Source organism: Gigantopelta aegis, chromosome 9, assembly GCF_016097555.1.
Source record: "Gigantopelta aegis isolate Gae_Host chromosome 9, Gae_host_genome, whole genome shotgun sequence".
Classification (NCBI taxonomy): domain Eukaryota; kingdom Metazoa; phylum Mollusca; class Gastropoda; order Neomphalida; family Peltospiridae; genus Gigantopelta; species Gigantopelta aegis.
In genome coordinates this window covers 75,826,963-75,852,894 of record NC_054707.1, presented here as the reverse complement: position 1 = coordinate 75,852,894, position 25,932 = coordinate 75,826,963, and the positions used below count along the sequence as shown (strand labels likewise).

At 38.5% G+C, this 25,932-nt stretch overlaps 1 protein-coding gene across 2 annotated transcripts in view; it reads right to left on the bottom strand.

Moving 5' to 3' along the window:
* Positions 1–1,312: 1,312 nt before the first annotated feature.
* Positions 1,313–25,932, bottom strand: part of LOC121381874 — a 63,685-nt gene continuing 39,065 nt past the window's right edge. Inside the window, exons 9-13 of one of the 2 annotated variants that reach the window (XM_041511262.1) lie at positions 23,177–24,123; positions 21,374–21,525; positions 11,693–11,748; positions 7,119–7,186; positions 1,313–2,895 (exon numbers count right to left, since the gene is read on the bottom strand). In XM_041511262.1, coding sequence (XP_041367196.1) covers positions 2,782–2,895; positions 7,119–7,186; positions 11,693–11,748; positions 21,374–21,525; positions 23,177–24,123 — 1,337 coding nt within the window. In that variant the 3' untranslated portion in view covers positions 1,313–2,781. Of the gene's footprint in view, positions 2,896–7,118; positions 7,187–11,692; positions 11,749–17,634; positions 17,700–21,373; positions 21,526–23,176; positions 24,124–25,932 lie in introns of both variants that reach the window. The other variant, XM_041511261.1, reaches the window with a different exon arrangement.

The window sequence follows — 25,932 nt, the reverse complement described above, 5'->3', positions numbered from 1 at the left end:
GTTTTAAGATACTAATAATATTCTACAGATTGTAGCTTTAAGATACTAATAAATATTCTATAGATTGTAGCTTTAAGATACTAATAAAATATTCTATAGATTGTAGCTTTAAGATACTAATAAAATATTCTACAGATTGTAGCTTTAAGATACTAATAATACTCTAGGTATGGTAGCTTTAAGATACTAATAATATTCTAGAGATTGTAGTTTTAAGATACTAATAATATTCTAGAGATTGTAGCTTTAAGATACTAATAATATTCTAGAGATGTGTAGCTTTAAGATATTAATACTATTCTAGAGATTGTAGCTTTAAGATATTAATAATATTCTAGGTATGGTAGCTTTAATATATTACTAATATTCTAGAGATTGTAGCTTTAATATACTAATAATATTCGTTTGTTGCGTTAAGATACTAATAATATTCAAGAGTTTGTAGCTTTAAGATACTAATACTATTCAAGTTTATAGCGTTAAGATACTAATAATATTCAAGAGTTTGTAGCTTTAAGATACAATAATACTCTACTGAGTGGTAGCTTTAAGATGTTCCTATATGGGATGTGGGCGGAATATAGATGTCGGTAGAGCGCTCGCTTGGGTGCTTTGGTGACAGGATCAACCGTCCTCGGTTACTCATTTTCTGAAAGGCCTTTTTTCGTTCCAACTAGAGCCCAACGACTGGTATATCAAAGGTCGTGGTATGTGTTGTCCTGTATGTGCATAAAAACAAATTGCTTGCTGCTAATGGGAAAATGTAGCGGGTTTCCTCTGAAGACTTCAGCGTCAAATTACCAGCTGTTTTACTTCCATAAATAATAAATCAATGTGCTCTAATGGTGTCGTTAAACAACAATAACAAAAACAAATGACCTTTTAACCATACGGGATGTAGCCCAGAGGTAAAGTGATCGCCTGATGTGCGATCGATTTATGATCGATCTCCGTTGGCGAGTCCATTGAGCCATTTATTGTTCCAATCAGCGCTCCAGAAATGATATAACAAAGGCCGTAATATGTAATATTCTGTCTGTGTGACGGTGCATACATAAAGACCACTTGGTGCTAATCAAAAAGAGTAGTCCATAGGGTGGCGGTAGCGGGTTTCTTTTTCAGTATCTTGGTAGCCCTTAACCATTATTTCTCACGTAATATAAGCGTAGATAAAAATGTGTTGAGTGTCATTAAACAATTTAAAAAAAAAATCTTTTGTTCTTGCTTTGCTTGTTTTTTCCCCATTTCTTTCTGATGTTTCTTCACTTACGCATACAGAAACTAATTATGAACAGATTACAAACAAAGAACGTGGCATCAAATACAGTTGTTTTTCTTTATCATACAAAACTATTTTCACTTCATGATAATATAAAGAATGAGTACAAACACGAATATAACAGTAACAAATTGTGCAACTTTGATCGTTCCAGAAAGACCACACGGGAAGCAACAGTTTAACGGCGGTAATTGTAGAGTTTCTGAGGATCGCTGGACATGGAAGCCGTTTGGCCTTTTAACATTTTTAATTTGATCAAATAATTAATTTTAAAACTTTTAGTTGCGATTCAGTATATCGACTTCTTTATTCAATTAAACATCTGCAATACTAAAAGAACCCTATAAAATGCTTGTTTACGGAGAATTGCCAGCTTTGCCGCCCTCCGCCCCATCCCCCCTTTAAGACCACCACTGATCCTAACAACCTCAACAGACGAACGAAACGTTTCCAATCTATGCCATCTGATCAATTTTGGAATCACCGTTGGTAAGAAAATAGCGCCCTGTTTGTCTTTCAATTTTAAATCAAAATCATAATTGTCCTTATTGATGTACAAATTCGTCCAAAAGTGTTGGCATCGCCATAGGTTTCAGTGCAGTAGCATGTACCAATAAAACACCCAAATAGCTAGTGTGTACCTTTTTTGATTAAGGTAAGATAAAAATAATGGCTAACAACATAACCAGAAAACAGATACATTCATCTCTCTCACTCACTCAGTCACCCTCACACTCAGTTGGCAACTTACTCACTTAATCAATCAGTCACCCACTCACTCAGACGGCCATTCACTCTCACTCACTCTTGTGTAAAAATTTGGCACAGTGCAGTTTTTGGACCCAAACACCTAGCGATACAAAGCCAGGTGGATATAGTAATAGTCACAAGATCAATTCCTTTTTTGTATTGTATTTCCCATTTTGACTACACGCTGTGTAAGTAAATAACAAGCCACAGTTCATGCTGGTCTGTGGTTAAATGCAATTAAAAGATCCCCTACTCCAAATCGACCCTCCCCACCCCCACTTGACTAAAATAACCCATAAGGCAGCTGTGGATTTCTTCTCAGTTTTCTAGACCTAGTATAACTTAAAACAAGAGCTGGGCTTTTATTTAGCTTGCGTGTCCTTCCTGTATTATTTGCGTTATTAATGCACCACTCCTTCAAAACTGATACTGCTACGTCCACCTACACAAGTATTTGTTGTCGATCGACTTATGTTTGTTGTTTTTTTGTGTGTTTTTTTGCATTCGAATCCAATTAAAATACAGAGACCCTTCAGTGCCAAATATGAAAATGTACCCTCTTTGAGGGTTTCAAGATTGTTAGTATTGACGTTGGTAAACTTAAACACATTAAAGGATCGTGCGAACTCTGAGAATATGAGTAGAGAAAATTATGTTGAATATTTTTTGTTGTTTGTTGGGTTTTTTTTAACTGAAACTGTCCAGATTAATTTACGGATACACCCGGAATGGGTGCTGTAGTGTTTCGGCTATTAGAAGGTTGAAGTTTTCATGGGTAAAAACGACTTGTACGCCCTCTGGCGACGCCGGAGTTCTTCTTTTAGGGCTAGATATTCTTCCAACGTGTATTGTCTCTTTTGGTCATTCTGAAAAATACAAAAACAAACGAAATTTCCAAACTGTTTTTTAAGCTATGGCCCATTGAAATGTTTGTCGGCTGTGAATAATTTCACCTAAATGTAGACTAATTTCTACACGCTAGCTCTCGGGGTATGCCGGATTATGGTTATAATTAACAAGTGTTCAATCGCCGCTACTTTGGCTTAGATATATAGTTGACATATTCTTTATTTGGGACCATTCTGAGCAAAATCTAAATAAATTAATTCAGTCTGCCAACGAATAACACTCAACTATTACATTTACACACATATATTCAAGGGATAAAGTGACATTTTTAGATCTTGGTGTTATTAAAACAGACAATGGGTCCGTTTTAACAACTGTTCATACGAAAACAATAAAGACACACACCAATATTTACATTTTAAATCAGATCACCCCAAAACATGTAAAAAAAGAAAAAAAAGAAAAAAGTAATTCCATTCAATCAAACTAAAAGGTACACCCGAATCATTTCGAACAGTGGCACGTTACAAACTGAATTAAAAAGTTTGAGAAAGAAAACCCCCCACTTCTTAAATTGACTTTACCCTCCTCCCATTGTAGATAACGCTATAGGAAAAACCATAACTGGAGCCAACGAAAAGCATATAGAATCACCTGCATCTACTTTTGAACAACAAAAAAACCCCAACCAAACAAAGCAAAACAAAACAAAAAAACATTTCGTCGTAACATACAACCCATTCCTACCAAATATTGGTCACATATTACACAGGTATTGGGGAATTGTCGAACAGTCACGTAAAGTCAAAGTACTAGCACAAAGCAAACCAATTGTTGCTTTTAAAAGACCCCCTCGGTCTTAAAGACATGCTTGTCCATTCTAAACTACAATCTAATGATGTTAATAAACAGCTAAACAGCACTCTACATTAAAGGCATATTGTCACAGACCGTTGACCTATTAAATGGCCTAACAAAGTATTACCTAACAATATATAAATTTGATATGTTCCTAAATATACTTTATTCTACCATCTACGTAGCCATCATACTCCACTTATTAATGATATTTCATTAAAAAAAAAAAATTGAATTATGGCAATGGTCTATAATTCAAAAACTAATATTGCCAACAAGGTTGACATGAATTTCACTCCATCGTGGTTCAGTTAAGGTGATAGGTTAGCTAAATTTGGTTTCCAAATATTAATGTAATTTTCATTTATTATCCATTTTTAGAGAAATAAGTTTCTTAAATCTGTGACAGCATGCCTTTAAAATGTGGCAAAAATAAATGTAAAAATGACAAATTCTTTGAAAAAAAAACACATTTTAAAAGCAGTCAAATTGGACGTGCTGTTATTCAAATGTTATTTATCTTATAATTTGCAAACAAATGCGGTATGATATATATAGGACAAACAGGGGGTAGGCTGTCTTTACGAATTATTGTAAACTGATGGCGAGTGTGTTCTGTTTTGTGATTGGTTAATTAATTAATAACGTCATTAGAAAGTGACGTCAGTAACAAGTGGAACAGGCGAAGTTGACGATTCAAGGGTCAACAGTTAGGTTATAGCCAGGTATTTATTTTTAAGAAATACCAAATATACAGTTAGTCCGTAGAAAAACGATTCACTTTACAATTGACATAATTATATAGAATTTTTGGATTTGCGGGTGTTATTGTCTATTTGATGCCCTCAGATATTTCATTTTTGACCCCAGGCTAAAGTCTTCGGTCAAAAATTACATTTGCGAGATCAAATAGACAATAACACCTGCAAATCTAAAAACGCCATATGGTTTATCTCCTAAATGAACATCGTAGCTACATCAAGTTATATCCAGGTAAATCTACCTTGTAAACTGATGGCGAGTGTGTTCTGTATTGTATTGTTTATTACATTATTTTTCCGGGATCAAATGAAACTAACATCCTGAAAACTAATGACGGCAAATTTTCTATGCATTAACCTGCTAAATGTAGACTACTTTTGTATCCAATTACAGATCCTGAGCATGATGAAAAAATGATATTAATAGAAATAAGAATGTATAATTAACTTGTTTGTCTTAACGACATCAGGATATAATCAGATGCGTAGCGTGATCTGGACCTGGGTGTGTGTGTGTGTGTTCGAATATGAACCAAGTGGACCTTTTTCTATTTTGTTTTTGCACCACCCGAAACTATATTTATAAACCTGTATGTTTTAGTACTGAAAGCGGACCAAGTGTGTGGGGGGGGGGGGGGGGGGGGGGGGGGGGGGGGGGGGTGGTCTATGGTCTAACACGTCTTAGTCCAACCGGTGGAACTATAGGTTTCATTTCCGTCCTTCTGTCTGTCTGTCTGTCAGTCTGTCCGTCCGTTCGTTCGTTCGTCCGTCTGCATGTCCCACATATAGTTTTCCAAATGTTTTTTCCACAATTCCTCAAGATATTGACCTGATATTGTGTGCATAGTTTTATCACGTATTGTTATAGATAAAGGTTGACTTTCATAGTGTTTTACCAATTTTTGACAGGGTTATGGCCATTGAATTTGGGAGATATGAAAATTAGTTTTCCGGACTTGTTTTTATGCTTCATGATATTGAGCTGAAATTCTGTGTATGGCTTTATCATATACTGATACAGACCAAGTCTAATTTTCATGGCGGTTAACCAATATTTCACATAGTTATGGCCTTTGAACCCAAGAAACTCTAAACTTTGAAGGGAACATGTATTAAGTTGAAAGTACTCTCAGAATGCTTTTTACAACCACTGTTTCTACTGACAGAACATGATGACGAATAAAGCATTCATATCCTGTTACTAGAAGGATATGACTTTTGACGTCTCTCTTGTGACGTCACACACATAGCTACATTACAAAATCGCTCATTTGACATCTAGCTCATTGTACAATGTGGTTGAAATAACAGAAATAATAGCTTTTCCCCTTAAAGGGACATTCCCGAGTTTGCTGCATTGTAAGATGTTTCCGACTAATAAAATATTTCTACGATTAAACTTGCATATTTAATATATTATCTTGTTTAGAATATCAGTGTCTGTATATTCAATGTGTTTCTGGTCCTCTCAATATTTGTAAGAAGCCCAAACTGGAGTTTGTCTTCAAATAATTTCGTAAGTACGAAAAAATCTTTTTTAAGAAATAAAATGAAATTTAACCTAATACAAATATTAGAACGACCAGAAACACGTTTAATATACAGCCACTAATATTTTATGCAGAAAAAAATATATTTGATATGCAATTACAGTCGTTAAAAAGTCTATTAGTCGATAACATCTTAAACATTGCAGCAAACTCAGGAATGTCCCTTTAATTTTTCATGTTCTGCAAGATAAAGATAATAACTAGCTAATGACGTCGGATATCTGCTTTATCCTGTTCAGAGCCTCATGAAATTTCCCATTCTTACCGTCACAGAATAAAGTAGATATCCGACGTCATTAACTAATTATTCTCTATGTCTTCTTCCTTTTGACACTAATTCTGATAAACGGTTGAGGGAAGATAAAGGTTATTTCTAGCGGGACGGGACCCAGTAGTAAAGCGCTCGTCTGATGCGCGGTCGGTCTAGGATCGATTCCCGTCGGTGGAACCATTGACCTATTTCTAGTTACAGCCAGTGCACCACGACTGCCATATCGAAAGCTGTAGTATGTGCTATCATGTCATATAAAACATCCTTTGCTACTAATGGACAGATGTAGCGGGTTTCCTCTCTAAGACTATGTTAAAATTACCAAATGTTTGACATCCAATAGCTGATGATTAATAAATCAATGTGCTCTAGTGATGCCATTAAACAAAAACAAAACTTAGCTCCCCTTAACATGTGAATTTATAAACTATCAATATGGCAAATAAACACTCCCCTCAATGTTTCTCCCGGCAAGACCTAACCATAAAAAATACCAGAAGTACTGTAAACGCACGTACGCTGAGAAGTAGCGGTTATTGAATTGAATTCTAGTCTGTTTTTAAGGATATTTCCTGCTTTAACGCCGCAGACTTTTGTTTCACTCAGTTGTAACTTTATCCAAATGAGTTACAGGTTTGTAGATTAACTAAACTTAGTGTCCATTTTGTACGAGTTGAAACTAGGGTCTGCGCCTTTAAAACCAATAAGTACTACGGTTTTAAGATGTATAAATGTTTTTACCTTTCTTTTCACTGCTGTGAAAACTATTTTCCATAAAACTAGTTCTGAATATTATATACCTTTTTAAAGCTGATTGGAAACTGTGAGCGACGACTGCATTCACTCCTGGATTGTCGAGACTTTATTTCTAGAACAAATAACAAGAATAAAATCATAAATATACATATATTGAATGACCAACGAACGACGTGCAACCATTTTTAAACTTATCTTAAAAAAAAAAAAAGCCAACCGAAAAAGAAAAGAAAAAAGACGCACACCGTATAATATTATATTGAAAGCAGTCATATAGTGCTTTCTTCTGTTTTTATACCCAACCTAAGTAAGCTACCCTACCCTACCCACACTACATACTACCAAACATTAGCTTAGTAGGGATCTTTTATTTGCGCTTCCCACAGGCAGGATAGCACAAACCATGGCCTTTGTTGAACTAGTTATGGATCACTGGTCGGTGCAAGTGGTTTACACCTATCCATTGATCCTTGCGGAGCACTCACTCAGGGTTTGGAGTCGGTATCTGGATTAAAAATCCCATGCCTCGACTGGGATTCGAACCCAGTACCTACCAGCCTGTAGACCGATGGCCTAACCACGACGCCACCGAGGCCGGTTTGAAGCTGGAGAGGCTAGAGTATGCATTCCCGCCAAGTTGAGCCTGAGCTTGAGCTATTTATGCATATCCCTGTACATACCACTGGGGTTTCAGGCATATCCATCCCGGGTCCGGTCTCTGGCATGGGCAGGGATCGAACCTCGACAGAGCACATTGATTAATTAATCATCGGCTATTGGATGTCAAACATTAACCAATTCTGACACGTAGTCATCAGAGGTAACCCGCAACATTTTTCCTAATGAAGAAAGGGATCTTTTATATGCACTTTCCACAGACCGGAAATCACATACCACGGCCTTTGACCAGTTGTGGTACACTGGTTGGAACGAGAAAAAACCCCAATCAGTTGAATGAATCCATCGAGGTGGTTCGATCCTGCGACGCAAGCACTTCAGGCGAGCACTCAACCGACTGAGCTAAATCCCGCCTGGACAGGTTGATATAATAATTTATTATAATGGTCAGCACACGACTCGTGTCAATGCTATCAAACAAAGTGATGTATGGGTATGGAAAATGTTTGGCGTGTTTCAATCAGAAATCAGAAGCACGCTTTTAGTGGACACAACCTCTAGTTTTATCAACGACAGATAAAGTAGTCTTTAATATCGGTTGGGTGTTTGTTTTTTGTTGTTGTTGTTGTTGATTTATGGGGGTTTTCCCGTATATTTGTATTTAGCGTGTTGTGGCTGTTGCCTGTGTCATATAGGGTGGGAGCTTGCTAGTCAAATCAGCCAGTTATAACTGAAATCTCTCCTCGCGTGGCGCACCAGTACTAATTATCGAGACTGATTGCAGACGAGCCAGGGCCCCGTTCCACGAAGCGAACTTAGCCCTAAGATCAACTTAAGTGCATAGGGTAGCTATGCGGTTAAGGTAATCTTAGTGCTAAGATCGCTTCGTAGAACGGGCCCCAGGAGCTGCAATAAGTGTTAAGGAGACATGCAGTATATGTGCATGTATAATATTAAAAAAGTAGGGGAACTCTAATAAGAATTTACTATTGCCAAAATTGTAAGGTATATTACCTGTGAAAAATGGTTATATGATAATAGTGAATGGCAAACATTATAACCGGTAGTTCAGTATTACAGTATGTTTTATGACCACCAAAGATCTTGAAGGACGATTGGGGTCAGAAGTGAAATTTGAAAGTTAATTGGGTTTTTATCAGTAAATCGCAAATTCAAACAATAAAAATTACTAAAAACAAAACAATAACAACAGCTGTATGATCAACAGAATGAAAAAGATTGACAGAAATAATGTTCCACACACAGTGATTAATCGACCTTCCTGGAAATTGTCAAAATCGTGAATAACACCTCACGCACGTGTACGGGGAAAATAGTTTGACACCCAATAGCCGATGTATTTTTCGTGCTGGGGTGTCGTTAAACATTCATTCATTCATTCATTCGTGTACGGGGCAACTGCGTGATGCATATGCAAACTATGGAATGTGTTTCGGTGTGTTGATAAACCGACCTGAATATTCTTTACTAGGATGTCTGTGGTCAAAATGTATGTTTTAATATTTCAGGTTCCCCTACTGGTTTTTTTGTGGGTTTTTTTAAGAGTATATAATAAACCAGCTATAGACCATTACCTACCTACCTGTATTTTAGGCGTCGATATTAGGACTATCGATAATCAATGACAGACAGACAGACAAGACAGACAGTGATGATTAGTGTTATACAAATGCGAACGACAAAACCTGTTATCCGTTATCAAGACCGTACCTCTGCACAATGCAGAGTTGAAGAGGTATTTGGCAAAATAGTGCCGGATTCAATGAATCTCTATCTAGTGCCTCGTCTACAGGATTCGATGTTTAATGAAAATGCTGAAGTACATAAATTAAAACCGACCTTGGTGGTGTAGTCTGACATGACTGAAATGCGTGTGACTGTATTCCTTCTAAATTCACTAGCATAGAAAGCGAGGGTGGGGTGGGGTAGTTGGAGGGCAAGGGGGAATGTACCCTCCCTCCTCACACACACTTTTTATGATCCAGTAGCAGCAGCGATGTATATATATATATATATATATATATATATATATATATATATATATATATATATACTCTTCCAAAAAAGCAGGGGAACCTGAAATATCAACTATTAGACCGAACCTACGATGAGCGTCTACGGGCTATTGGCATGCTGCAAATGGGCAGAAGTCAGCGTGAAGTGGCCAACATCTTCAATGTTTCGACGTTAGTGATTAGCAGACTATGGAACAGGTACCAACAAACCCAAAATGTTGACGATCGACCCCGTTCAGGTCGTCCCAAGGCAACGACAGGAGTACAGGATCGATTCATCCGTAATCGAGCTCTAAGAAATCGAGCTCAAACGGCAAATCAAATTGTTGCAAAACTTCATCTGGCTATTGGTGTCCCAGTTACGGGTCAGATGATTAGAAATCGTCTTCATGCAACCCATCTTCATGTTCGACGGCCCCGGGTTGTGCCTACCTTGACAAATCGTCACATTGCCCACATACGTGAATGGTGTATAGGGAGCGTCAGAACTGGGGTATTCGTCGCTGGTCACGTGTCATGTTTTCAGATAAGTCCCTATTCACTTTGGACTTCCTTGACAGGCATGGTCGGCCAACGTCACAATGCGATTTCATGACAGATTTGGCGGTGGATCGGTTATGGTGTGGGGTGGTATCACTATGACTGACAGAAACCCCTTCCATATTGTGCAATGAAGGGTCACTGGGCAGTACTACCGGGACAACACACTGACACCCTTTGTCGTCCAGTTTGCTAGGCGTGTAGGTTGACGTTTTTTTTCTTTCAACACGACAATGCCCGTGCTCACCGTGCACGAATCGTCTATTCTCACTTCCAGCAGCACAACATCTATAGAATGCCATGGCCAGCAATGAGCCCAGACCTTTCCCCCACTGAACACGTCTGGGACATGATAGAGAGACGTGTGCTTCAACGTTAAAGACCGCCGACCATGTTAGCGGAACTTGGTCAGGCGCTGCAAGAGGAGTGGGACAGACTCCCTCAAATGGCCATTGGGGGACTCATACGCAGTATTCCTCGTCAACTGAATGAATGTCTGACACATCGTGACGGTATCACCCACTACTGATATAAAAAAAAACCCGTCAACTTTCAAATTTCACTTCTGACCCCAATCGTCCTTCAAGATCTTTGGTCGTCATAAAACCTACTGTAATACTGAACTACCGGTTGTAATGTTTACCCAATTAATTCACTATTATCATATAACCATTCCCCACAGCTAATATACCTTACAAGTTTCGCAATTGTAAATTCTTATCAGAGTTCCCCTACGTTTTGTGAAGAGTATATGTATGTATGTATGTATGTATGTATATGTATATGTATATGTGTATGTATATGTGTGTGTACACACACACACACACACTTTTTGGCACCTTCCTACACCACTGAAATTATATACAACCCTTCCCCCTTTATAATACATTCTAATCCACATAGTTATTCTAAAATCATAATGTATACTCTATAATACTGCTGGATATTCTATATAGCACATACATTATAATACACAAAAAATAATAATGTATACTAGCGTATTAAGTATCTGGGCCTGCGCTTATAAAACATTAAATTCTAGACTCAATCTCTAATGACGTCTCACGCATACAATTTGTATGGCGTTGCCATGACGATAAAGTCTCCAACTCTGAGTCTGGAATCAAAAGGTTTTATAACCACTGTGCCAGAACTGATTTCAATAATACTTTTTTAATTATAGCATTAAAACTAATAAAGAATAAATGGTAAGAAAACATGTTTTGGTTGATGAATTATAATATTAATCACATACTTACGTTCTTCTAGCGAACAACAAAACAGTGAGCGATTTGAACTGTGTAACTGTTAAAACGACGAAACTGTTTGAATTGCTGGAAGGTGATGATTAAAATAAACAAAAGCAGATCTGCAGTTTAGTACTCGTTAGTAACACACTACGTCATTAGTATATGTGCACACACCTGGTTCCTGCTCTTCGTCGGACGGGTGATTTGAAAAGTCATTATACATCCCGGCACTGATAACAAAACACAACACGCATGCATTTAGTGTGTCAACACGAAACACATAAATGAAAAGAAAAAACCCAGCCTTCCCCACCCCCCACCCCACTCCAACAACCACAAACAAAAAAAACACCCCCCCCCCCCCCCACACACACACACACAAAAATCAACAACCAAAAAACAAAAACAAAAACCAAACAAACAACAAAACAAAACAAACAAACAAAAAACAAGGAAAGAACAAGGAAACAAGACCTGAAATATTAACACCGTATCACATACATAAAATATATCTTCATATCACACTAGATCGGCGTACTCTGTGTAACACGTTAACCAATCATTATGAAACCACCCCATAGCAATATTCTCAAACTCTACGGTCAAAATGATCATGACTTAATTTTAAAACGATGCCAACAACATTAAATAAATAAATAAATAAATAAATAGAAAACAAAATAACAGAGGAAATTAACCTTACGGTAAGTTCTGTTACAATAAAATTAATAAGGAAGATGATTTCAAGGTGAAAAAAAAAAAGTCTGATGTATTAAATCTGTTAAACAAAATATAAGGTCTAAAAATAATTATGCAGAATTGCTTGAACCTTTTCTGCGTCCATTCTGGACTGGTATAATTGTATTATTATATTATATATGTAGAACTGCTGTATTATTATATTGCACATGCTGTAACTATGTGCTCATGTATCACTTATGTCATCTGAGTGTAAATCAAGATGTGTTCTGTTCTGTTCTATAATTATATCCAGTAACTACAGCTGTTCACAGAAAGAAACGTCTTGATATCAAACAGCTGTACGCGTAATTAAGTTTATCTTAAAAGAAATTGCGCCAAAGAAATGCATTAAACTGTAATTATAAAATGTCTTCTGTTTGCGTGAATAAACGACTCTAAACATGTTCTGATCACAAGAGTAAACACTGAACAGATTGGTTTTAATTAAAGCGGAATACAGTGGGTGAACACGACCTTGTGTACTAACCACAAATTGCCGCTATTAGTAAACTTTGAAAAAAACATCGCCATCAAATCATTTCTCTTTCATCTTCGTCCAACTGAACAAGACGTTTATTAAAGTTAAAAATATTTGATATTATTCGTACACTAAATTTGTGGTATTTTATGTGAATATTATATAAATAAAATAACTTCTATGATGAAAACCTGTTTTGTGAAGCAATGTTTTATGGCCTGAACTCTCAACACAACTAAGCATTTCTGTATTTTAATGAGGCAATACTTTTTTCATTCTGACATTACAGTATACAAATGTAACAACAAAAACGGCATTTATTTTGTTAAGAAAAAAAAGAGCTAAATTCAGAGATTATTTCTTTTCTAAAAATAAACCAAAAACCAATAACCAACCGAGACACTATACAGTGTTCTTATGTGTAAGATGAAGATACATTTGACGTATTACTACTCAGCACGTAGGAGGTATGCACAACGATGCTCGCCTTGTAAAAAGTAACATTTGGAACGAAAAAATAGAACGGGGCCTTAGCTAATGGTTTACTACGGAGTGATGAGATTGACATGTGAATGAATGATTGAACGAATGAATGAATGAATGAATAAAAGATGGATGGATGAATGAATAGATGGATCGACTGATGCATGGATGGCTGGATTGATGGAATAGCTAGAAGAGCTACATTTAGTTGTATTTCATAATAATATTTGTATAGTGTATGAAACTATGTTTGTAAATAGTTACCATAATTTATTTATGGGACATTAATATATTACGATCGTGTTTTGGCCTTGCGATTTTCGACTTTATTTAATTCCCAGATTCCTGTGCATATAAAAGCTATGACACAAAGTTGACATTAATATTATTGATGTAAATATTTCCTCAATTGCAAAGTGTGTATACTTACACACTGAAAACATCGCATGGGCTCATAAATAAACGTGGGAAAAAATTCCGCTTTATTGACTGTTATAACATGGTTGCCGGGATTGACCTTGCCCTTCAGTAAAGTTTATTTTCCTCCAAAACTTGTACGATCGATTAGGTATTTTCTTAGTTAAACGTATTCTAATATTGTTTGTACATTATGACAAATCATTTTATTAATTAATTGAGATAATAACTGTAAAACTGATTACTGTAATATTAGTGTTTTAGGAACTATATCCTTGTACGCTGAGAACCTGTTTATGCATACAGGTTGCTAAGGTATAATATATCGGTACACACTGTTTGTAAACAACAGTATAAAAATGCTGTTTTTATAATATCCCCAAAGGCTTTTTCATTAAAAGTATTTTGTATTGAAATTAAACCAAAAAAGAAATTGTGTAGTGATAGTCTCATGTTTATGCACATTAGAATTTGTTTGTATTATTAGCTTGAATTCCCAATGTATTTGCAATCCACAATAGCGTGTTTCTGTGCCTGGTCAATAATGTCGTTTTTTATAAATATTCTAAAGGCTTTTTCTGTGAAATTGTTTTACGCTAATTTTATAATAAAAAAGCAACTAAGAAATGTTAGTTTTCTGTTTATGCACTTTAGAAATTTCCAGTATTAATTATTTCAAGTTTGTAATGCTTTTGCTGCGAGCTAAACTGGCGTATTTATAAAAGTTGAAGTTTCTCAGGATCTAGAGTGTGCATTTACAAACTGTAAATTGCAAACGGAAGCTGGACCAAAAAGCAACTACTTTAATTATTGAGCAATAGTGTGCATAACGTAATTATTAAATGAAATGATATTTATTTTGTAACGGTAGCGTGGCGTAATTTCTGATTGGCTGTTATGACGTCACGTGGTATTTATGAAAAATGGACGTCAACGGTAACCCCCCCCCCCCTTGTATTTCATTATAATCCAAGGATGGGGGGGGGGATGGGTGGCTTTGATTAGCTGTTGGTTTACACTAGAGTAGAGACTTAGGACATTAGGAACAACCTTAACACCAAACTAGGGTTTTACAAACAGACTGCACGCACAACCGCAACAGTACATATGGTGCATTGACTAAGCTTAATGATAACAATGCACCCGCCCACAATTAATGGCCCAGCACGTACTCTAATAAGGAGCTGGGCAAAAGAATATCGGCCTCCCAATCCCAAATACTTGCTGCTGGTGGACTACTTGGGCACTTGGTGACACTGAAGAGGAGGACGCCTTCAAGACGACAAGATCAACAAAAAAACCCGGGACAACCAATACCAATACCAATATTTATTTACATGCTCATATACCACTAGAGTTTCGACCATGTCTGTCCCGGGCCCGATCTCTGGATAGCCAGTGATATGGTCCGTCCCGGGACAACACGGCGCCTTACCTACCGGTGTATATACACAAATTGCACGAGTCTCCCCTGGGTTGTCATGCCACGACCAGAAGCTGTCGGGCCCTTTCTAAGGGCACTATGGGCAACCTAGGGTGACACCCCAGCATTAAATAGGTTTAATTAACGAGCTACTCTCGACTCACTAAAATCAAAACCTATGTTAGCTCTTGATCTTTCTTTTTTGATCGACCGTTCAAAATTGCGCCAAATTTCCTTAATCAAAATTGCGCACCTTTTCTCTTTGATATTGTTTTTTTGCTCCTTTAAAATTCCATAGCACCACTACCTACCCCCCCCCCCCCCCCCCCCCCCCCCCACCACCCACCCTGCTTGTTACCGACAACGATCGGGCTGCTGGTACTCCCTTGCACCTGCCAGTGCAGGCGGTCCCTCCTCCTTCCCACGCCGCCTTTCTTGTCCTGGGCGGAGGAGCCGGCCAAGGCCGGCTCTTATGCCCAGGACAGGCGTGCGCTACAACAGCTTGCTCTGAATGTGCACGTAAAGCCCTATGACCTGACCTAACCGTTTGGTGTTCTGAGTGAATAAAGTTCTGTTCTGTTCTGCTGTTTTCACTCGATCGCGGTCTGACCAGCAGACATTAAAGTCATGTCCCCTTGTTCAACTTTATTACATCACATACATTTAAATTGACACTGGAATAATTTTAATTTGTATTTTTAAAGAAAATTTTATTAACTTACTATCTCTATTTAATTAACTTGTTTTATGGAAGTAATATTTATAAGCAACTGCAAGCTGTTTACATTTTTTGGAGATACAGTTCTCACTGGTTTAATATAACTAGTGCTGAAAGGAAGAGATCTATCTGAGGGAAATTTACCCGCGAACATTAACTTCATTTTCATTTAAGAATACAGTGTGCACATCGTTTTTTTCGGTTCATACTTGCATGAACCAAAACATTATTGCGGTCAAATCTTATAATTAAATTTATATGCATACTTTAACAATACATAACTGAATTTATTTTGTTTAGCTTTAAATACGCCTGTAGTATTGTTTGTGTAAACTTCATTGATACTTATGTCGCATAAGAATGCGAACGTTCATTCAGTATTATTTGAATCAGGTGATTTTTTGTAAATGACGTCATTTCCTCTAGCTGCTGTGCATTTTCACGGATCATTTAGTTACATTGGAAGGAATTGTCCCATTCATGTTTAGTTTATGTTTTATGAAAGTGAACGAAGGGAACGTGTCTAACATTTATGCTGTTGGTGGAACCGTTTAATTTTCGCCAACAGCTGTAGAACATCGCTTATAAGTAAGTTACAGACGTGAAGTTTCCTACATGATTTCTTTGGCCACCGACCGAGTCTCATGTCATGATTAGCGAAGTGGTTTTTGTTTTGTTAAATCAATGCGTATAGATCTACACGTCTACTCTGCTATAGCATTTTCCATTAATTTATCGTATACATTTTTTTTTGTATTGCTTTTGTAGCTTTCACGTGTGTTTTCTTCAAAGTATCTAAATATGATTGCTAGAATAATCCGGCTTGTTGCACAACAGTAGTGCGTATCGTGTGTGTGTGTGTGGGGGGGGGGGGGGGGGGGGGGTAGTAGGCGTGGCTTAAATGTTTTCGGTTCATCGAGATATGAACGAAAAATGGTAAGCACCTCTGGACCAATCAGATTGCCGTAAAGTGTATAGACGCAAAGAAAAATTTAATTATTTACTCATAACTTTTAAATAAATAAATTTATAATTCTGGAAAACTGAAAACTTCGTCTTTGTCATCTGTGAATGTTATTTATATTCTCTTGACATTGTTGATATCCTTGGGACGCGGCCACAACAATATATATATATATATATATATATATATATATATATATATATATACACACACACACACACTATATATATATATATATATATATATATATATATATATATATATATATGATGTAATGTGGCATATATTATGATAGGATATAATATAATATATGATGCGATGTGATCGGATATATAATGTGATGATATTCGATGTGATGCGATGCGATGCGATATATGGTTGCTGATATATAATGTCATATCATGTCATGTGATATGTAATGTCCTATCATGTCCAGTGATATCATATCATGTAATTTGATATATGCATATGATGTGATGCCATGATGTTATATATGATGTGATGTGATATAAAATCGGCATTCATTCATCTATCGGAGGGGGTGGGGTGGGTGGGATGATTGTGTTGAATGAATGAGAGAGAGTTATTTCTTTTTACCTTCGTTTCTCCATTAGCTAAGGCTCAAGGCAGGGGAAGAGGACAAACATAACGAGGGGGTGTTCCAGAAAACATCACTTGGGATATTATTTTTATTAACAATGACCCGTAAAATAAAAGTTTATAATTTCAATTTGTTTAAAACATAATAATATATTCGAGTAAACTGACAACCACCCTCATACAGATCGCACCCTACAAGTCGTGTTCTGACACCACCGCCCGTGTGATGTAATCTGGAACCTCCCTAATGCTGTTAGGAGAAAAGGCATGCATCTGTGAACGCACTGAATACCTCTGAGTGTTTCACCAGCATTGGGGCGAGCGCCAAAACGAGTCCAGTCTGCGACGGGAGCTATCCTTATCACGTAACAATATTAGAATGAGGAATATTAAAGAGACACTGCCACGAAGACGTACTTCATAAACGTGCATTTAACATACAAAACTATAGAGATTTGTTTTTTAATTTATTACATGAAATGATAATAATGTTTTCTGCACCGTAAGCTTTTAGATTGATTGTAAGTTTAAGGCGGGACGTAGTCCAGTGGTAAAGCGATCGGTTTAAGGTCGATCCGCGTCGGTAGGCCCCATTGGGCTATTTCTCGTTCCAACGAGTGTACCACGACTGTATATCAAAGGCCGTGGTATGTGATATCCTGTCTGTGTGATGGTGCATATAAAACATCCCTTGCAACTAATGGGGGAAATGTAGCAAGTTTCCTCTTAAGACGATATGCCAAAATTACAAATAGTGGACGATTAATAAATCAATGAGATCTAGTGGTGTCGTTAAATAAAATAAACTTTAACTTTAAAGGGACTGAAGCCATCGGTAGACGTGAGGAAATTAAGTGGTGTAAGCGATCGGTAGACGTGAGGAAATTAATTGGGGTAAGCGATCGGTAGACGTGAGGAAATTAAGTAGGGTAAGCGTTCGGTAGACGTGAGGAACTTAAGTAGGGTAAGGGATCGGTAGACGTGAGGAAATTAATTGGGGTAAGCGTTCTTTAGACGTGAGGAAATTAAGTAGGGTAAGCGATCAGTAGACGTGAGGAATTTAAGTAGGGTAAGCGTTCGATAGACGTGAGGAAATTAATTGGGGTAAGCGTTCGGTAGACGTGAGGAAATTAAGTGGGGTAAGCGATCGGTAGAAGTGAGGAAATTAAGTAGGGTAAGCGATCGGTAGACGTGAGGACATTAAGTAGAGGAAGCTATCGGTACACGCGAGGACAGGAAGTGGGAAAGAGACCACGTTTGGTATCGATTGACAAAGCGGTAAACAGGCGAGCCATCAACACTTTAGAACTCACCATCATTTAGAATTAGTGGAAACACAATCTTTACCACGCATTGACGTTAAGTGGTTAATAACATATATATGTGCCAATACAATATACACCACCATGACATGCATTTTAAATACAAATTAATATGTGCATGAAAGATAACATAATTTAGCAATGAAAATAAAACTAAAGGTTATATTTGTCTAACGTTATTTCTGCACATTAAAACAAAAAATGCATTATAATTTGTAAAACATCAAACAGTTTGAAGGGCGTAGTTAAAAATGTGCAGGGGTGTACTTAAACAAATATTCCTTACGTTTTCTTCCATTACTGATTAATAAAACATTTGCTTTCTTTCATTACCTAATTATTAAAGAGACTTTCCGGAGTTTCCTGCCACTGTGGCACGTTTCCGATTAACAGAGCCTTTTAAACGACTAAAATGACATACATTTACTTGTTAGAATATCAGTTTCTGTATATTTAATGAGTTTCAGGTCGTCCTAACGTTTGTAGCAGCTGACACAGAATTTCACTTACAAATAATGTCGTACGTTCGAAAAATATATAAATTAGGAAATATAATGAAATTTGAGCTACTACGGGTAGGTAGGTAGGCAGGTAGGCAGGTAGGTAGGTAGGTAACTGGTCTGACGTGCTCGTGTATCACAGGGCTTTTGAACAAAATAATAAATGTTTTATTTAACGACTCACTCAACACATTTTATTTACGGTTATATAGCGTCAGACATATGGTTAAGGACCACACATATATAGAGAGGAAACCCGCTGTCGCCACTTCATGGGCTACTCTTTTTCGATTACCAGCAAGGGATCTTTTATATGTACCATCCCACAGGCATGATAATACATACCACGGCCTTTGTTACACCAGTTGTGGAGCACTGGCTGGAACGAGAAATAGTCCAATAGGCCACCGACGGAGATCGATCCTAAACCGACCGGGCATCAGACGAGAGCTTTACCACTGGGCTACGTCCCGCCCCTTGGCTTTTGAACATGCCCATCACGAGTCCTGTCTCTGATAAGGGGCCTGACTATAGTCTCCACGAGTCCTGTCTCTGATAAGGGGTTTGACTATAGTCTCCACGAGTCCTGTCTCTGATAAGGGGCCTGACTATAGTCTCCACGAGTCCTGTCTCTGATAAGGGGTTTGACTATAGTCTCCACGAGTACTCGAGCACGGGCCGAGTCTAGCTAGACTCGAGTCTGTTCACAGGTTTCGAGTAATCCATGTTCAGCACTGGAACTAAGATGCGTAATGCTATTTTACTTTATTCCTTCTAAAGTCGCATTATCATATATCATCGGGTATTCGGGTCCGGGTCGAGTTTGACCCTCAATTACTCGAGTCCAATATTTTGGACTCGTGGAGGCCCCAAGCCTGACTCGGAACAGATTGAACTACTACAGACAGTAGTACGACCAGAAACACATTGAAGAAAATGCTTTATTTAACGACGCACTCAACACATTTTTATTTACGGTTATGTGGCGTCAGACATATGGTTAAGGACCACACAGATATTGAGAGAGCAAAACCCGCTGTCGCCACTTCATGGGCTACTCTTTTCCATCAGCAGCAAGGGATCTTTTATATGTATCATCCCACAGACAGGATAGTACAAACCACGGCCTTTGTCATACCAGTTGTGGAGCACTGGCTAGAAAGAAATAGCCAACAGGGATCGATCCTAAACCGACCGCGCATCAGGCAAGTGTTATACCACTAAGCTACGTCCTCCCCCCACCCCCCACCCCCCACCCCACACCTCTTCCCTAGAAACACATTGAATACATGTGTATACAGATACTGATATTCTAAACAAATGTATTTGGCATGTAATTTAAAGAGGCGTTCTCATTATGCGATTACTCGAACCGACTTGTCACATGCGATTTGTCGGCCCGACAAAAATCGTATCGTGTAAGACTGAAGACGTTCCGATTTAGGTGTTCTCACAGTATGATTCGATCACATGCCATGACAAGTCGGTGTTACTAATCGCATAATAAGAACGCACCTTTAGTCGTTAACAAAGCTGTTAGTCGGAAACATCTTAACAATGGAAACAAACTTGGGAAAGTCTCTTTAAAAATATATATATGTGTGACATGTTTATTTAATAAATATTGGTATTACTCAATCAAAGTGCCCTGCAGTGTAAAACTAGCTCTATAATACATCGGTGTTCGTATGAGTGCATGCAGATATAATATTACCATCCACCAATGTTAAATAAATACATGCACATGCATCCTACTCAGATTATGTCATGCACTCTAGTTTACCGTAAATCCTTTAATAAAGCCACTAAATAAATTGTGGACAAATTTGGTTTTGGTTTTGTTTAGAGTATTACTAATCGGATTTCCCACTGTCATCCGCTTTGTCAACTCCAGTTACTGTGGTAACCATGCTATAAGGTAAAAAGTAACAGAGTTCGAATATTTTTATTTTTTTTATCAACCACATATTGAAAAAAACAAAAAACTGTTTATTGTATTTTTTATAAAATATGTTTCAATTAACGTTTTTTTTTAAATATTTGGGTATGCTAAAGACTACACTGGCTTTTTTTTAATAGGATTTACGGTAATTAATATGTACTTCATTGAACTCGGGTACCATTTTTATTTAACAAATATATAACTCATTACAGTTCACCGTCCTTGTGTTACGTCACAGCCTTGACTAGGTTACTTAGGTTAGCGTACCTCATGTCAGATCGCGTGGTCCCGCAATGTGATTTGCTGAATTTGACTGATGATGCTAGCAGGTCGCGGGACGAGTCTACACCGACACTTTTGGCGCGGTATCGTCCTCGGACGTACACTTTGTTACCAGGTTTCGGTTTAAGGCTTTCATCCTGGAACGAAAAGGAGAAAATAACTTCTTCAGTTTAAGGCTTTCATCCTGGAATCAGTGAAAAGGAGAAAATAACTTCTTCAGTTGAAGGCTTTCATCCTGGAACGAAAAGGAGAAAATAATTTCTTCAATTTAAGGCTTTCATCCTGGAATCAGTGAAAAGGAGAAAATAACTTCTTCAGTTTAAGGCTTTCATCCTGGAAGGAAAAGGAGTATTAAAAAACAATTCTTCACGGCCATTTAGAGGTCCCTTCCCCTAAACAATTGCGAAAATGTAACCCTTCCTATTTTACTGCCACTCTAGCAAGGGCGGATCTAGAATTCCCGAGAGTAGAAAGAGAATTCTAGAAACGGACCACTTGAATCCCCGGGTAAGTAGCAGAAGGTTACTTCAGCCAAATCCTCTGAACATCCTGGTATTTACGCGAGATACGAAACTCCAAAATGTTACAAACGCAAAGTTGAAAATAGTTGTGTTTTAAAGGGAATGTAACGACTACTAACGAGTCTTCTGCCATTGTAACCTGTTTCAGGCTAACCATTAAAATTACACTTTAAATTAAAAAAAAAAAAATTAAACATCAGTGTCTCTATATCCAGTGTGTTTCTGATCGTCCTAATATAATGTTTGCAGTAGCTTAAACTTCTTATTTCCCAATATACATGTACACTTGTTTTCGTAAGTATGAAATTATTTGGAGATAAAATCTAGTTTCGATTACTACGAACATTAAGACGACCTGAAACACGTTTAATGTGCACACACCGATATTCTAAACAGGAAAAACCCAGCCCCCGTGGTGTCGTGTTCAAAACATTGGACATAAGGCTGGTAGGTACAGGGTTCGCAGCTCGGTACCGGCTCCCACCCAGAGCGAGTTTTAACGACTCAATGGGTAGGTGTAAGGCCACTACAACCCCTTCTCTCCCACTAACAATTAACAACTAACCCACTGTCCTGGACAAATAGCCCAGATAGCTGAAGTGTGTGCCTAGGAGAGCATGCTTGAACTTTAATCGGATATAAGCACGGAAATATGTTGAAATGAAATGAAATAAACAGAAAACTGGAGTGTATATGTAACAGTAATAGTAATTCTACTAGACCTGTTTCAATAGCGGCAAACTCAAAACAGTTTCTTTATTTCGTTTAGTTAACTAAGATATTTTTTTTTTTAATGAACAGTCGAGTATAATAACTAATGTCGACTAATCGACTAATACTTTGAGCCGTAACCATTTCTATAACCAAAGGGAACTATCTCGTTTTATGCTAATTTTGACAACTGTCCGAAAGATGTACACCCATGTCCCATGTCGGCGAACAATCTGTTCAGGCGCGAATACAGAGAGGGGGATTCGAGATTCAAACCTCTCCCCAACCCCCGCTTAAACAAATTTTCTTCTATGATTTTCAATATATTTTCTTGGAAGAGCATGACTTGACCCCCCACACCCACCCACCCACCCTCTATAACATTCGCTAGCCACACACAGCCTATACACCCTATCACTTTGCTAAAATTCCTGCACACGCACCAGCTGTCCATGAAAGATGTGTTCACACATTATATAAATATATATATATATATATATATATATATATATATATATATATATATATATATATATATATATAATACAGCCCTTACCTCAACCTGGAATCTGTGCAGTTTGACGGGTTTGTTGACCGTTCTCTCCACCCTGGCCACGGAGTCCCCGAAGCTGTTGTACCAGGCCTGTATGCGGTCCTCCAGCTCGGACAGGGCCTGGTCCCCGACCGTCAGTTGCAGCTCGTCACACCACTCGCACCGCCCTCTCTCTTCCGCCAGCTTCACCGAATCCATCCTCTCCGAGTGGCCGTACTCGTACTCGGCCGAGTTCGGAGCAGCGCTCTCGGCAGGAGCCGATCTAGACGTCATCGACGCAGTGGCGAACTCCCGCTGATTCTGGAAGGTATCCAAAATGGACGTGTCGATGTCAATGGAGGGGATTAATCCCCTTGCCATGTCGTCGAATAGGTTTCTCTTGCCCTGATTGAGAAGGTGAGACGGAGACCCACCGTCCTTTACCCCAGCCCCGGCAGCTCCAGCACCAACACCAGCGGTAGCAGCAGCGACGGCGGTAGCTGCAGTACTAGGTCCTCCTCCTCCTCCTCCTACTCCTCTGCGATCCTGGTGACGCATGGCCGCTCGCCTCTTTCTTTCCTTTTCTCGCATTCGAATGATGTAGAACACGCTCCCGGGACCGAACAGGTTCACGAGCGGCCCCCTCCTCAGACTGTCTATGGAAGTGTAGCACGTGCCAGACTTGGAGCAACTCGAAGACTGGTGGGAGTCTCTCATTTTGTTTGTCCTTTCCTTCTCGTCCAGGGTGTAGAGGAAGAACCGAAATAGCGGTAGCTTATCTTCGCTCAGGCGCTGGAAGTGCAGCGTTAGTTTCGTGTGTAGTATGTTTCTCATTATGTCTATGGTTAGAGGATTTCGTTTTTCGATGAGTCTGTCGTAGTTTTTCAAGCCTAGGAAAAAGATTTCAGCTTCTTGTGTGCAGATGATCGTTTCTGCGTAAGTCGGTAAACCCAACATCAGTTCCAAATCGCCTGCAAGAAAAGTAATTATTACCAGTATGATTAAACATATCTTGGTTCATATTAGTGTTATGTCCCACTAGAACACCAAGTGGGACCTGACACCTCGACGTCATACGACTGGCGCATACAACTTCACCGGAAAGACAGTCAAACCAGTTCAGGGGTATATATTAAAATCGATAATGGGTAATAAATAGAATATTAAACTTGCTAAAGCTCGTGACAATTGGAAATACGAAATGGAAGCTTGTTTTCTTTTGATTATAGTGATAGTTGTTGCATAACAAAAACGAAGACACACAAATAAACATGTAACGTGTACATATTACTCAAAAGAATTTAAGGGTCAGACGATATTTTCGACATTATTTTCTGAATGTCAATTATATTAGCTAGACCATAATGTCACGCATGGTATTGTTCCATTTTGATGAAAGTGGGTCTAAGCAACCCATAAATGAATTAAAATCCACGGTCATTGACACTGTCGACTAGTTCTAATGGCGAAAACATGCTTACATTTGCACGTAAATTAGGGCGAAAGCGAAAGGTCTGCTAAGTGCCCATAACTTGCTTTTTCACAAAGCGCTTCATTTGCACGCTTTGCACGTGTATTCCATATTCCCAGTGCTGAATTTCTGTATAATTGGAGCTTGTGTTCGTGTACGGTGCACACTCCAAATTCGATAATGGTACGACTTCAACTGACTATCGAAGATCGAGGAAGGGCTATTGCTTGGCTTCAGGATGGCAATACGCAAAGAAATGTTGCTCTGAGACTTGGTGTCAGTCAGAGTGTCGTTGGCCGACTGTGGCAACGGTACCAAGCAACGAATTCTGTTCGAAATCGTCCACGTTCGGGAAGACCCCGAAGCACTACAAATAGAGAGGACCTCTACATCACCAATATGGCTCTACGTCAACGCACAACCACTGCACGCCGATTACGTGACAATCTGCGGACTGCGACTGGAACTCAAGTGTCTGATCAAACCATACGCAATCGTCTGAGAGCCAATAATCTACGCTGCCGTCGCCAGGCTGTTCGACCACCACTCCTACCACGTCACAGAACGGCCAGACGTCACTGGTGCACGCTTCATCTGCGGTGGCAACGTGTTCAGTGGGGTCGAGTGATGTTCACTGATGAGTCCAGGTTTAGTCTCCAGTTCAACGACGGTCGGGTTTGTGTCTACAGACGTCCTGGGGAGCGCTTCGCTGACGTTAACGTTAGACGTCACCGGTTCGGTGGTGGCAGCGTCATGGTGTGGGGCGGCATCTCTATCCACCACAGGACCCCCCTCTATGTGGTGGATGGCAATCTGAATGGAATCCGCTATCTGAATGATCTGGGTCAACTTCTTATGGCAGAGTTGTATGCCATTCCCCAAGAGTTCTTCAGACGTCTGATCAACAGCATGAGGCAACGATGTGTCGAGTGTATTCGCGCCAGGGGTGGATTCACACACTATTAAACGAATGTTCTAATGTGTAAAACCATGTTTGACAACCTTCAACTTTGACAGCATGTCATGTGACTTTCTTGTATACAGTGACGTTTATTTGTGGTTTTTTGTAAATATGGAACAATAAATAAAAATGTTGGTGTAGTTTACATCATCAATCTAATACACTCTGAAACTTATTTGGTTATAAATTTTTGACCCTTAAATTCTTTTGAGTAGTATATATATAAATAATATAATAATCATCCAGACACACGCATACGGTACAATAACAATTTAACACATGTACATGGATGTACACACACACACACACACAGAGAGAGAGAGAGAGAGAGAGAGAGAGAGAGAGAGA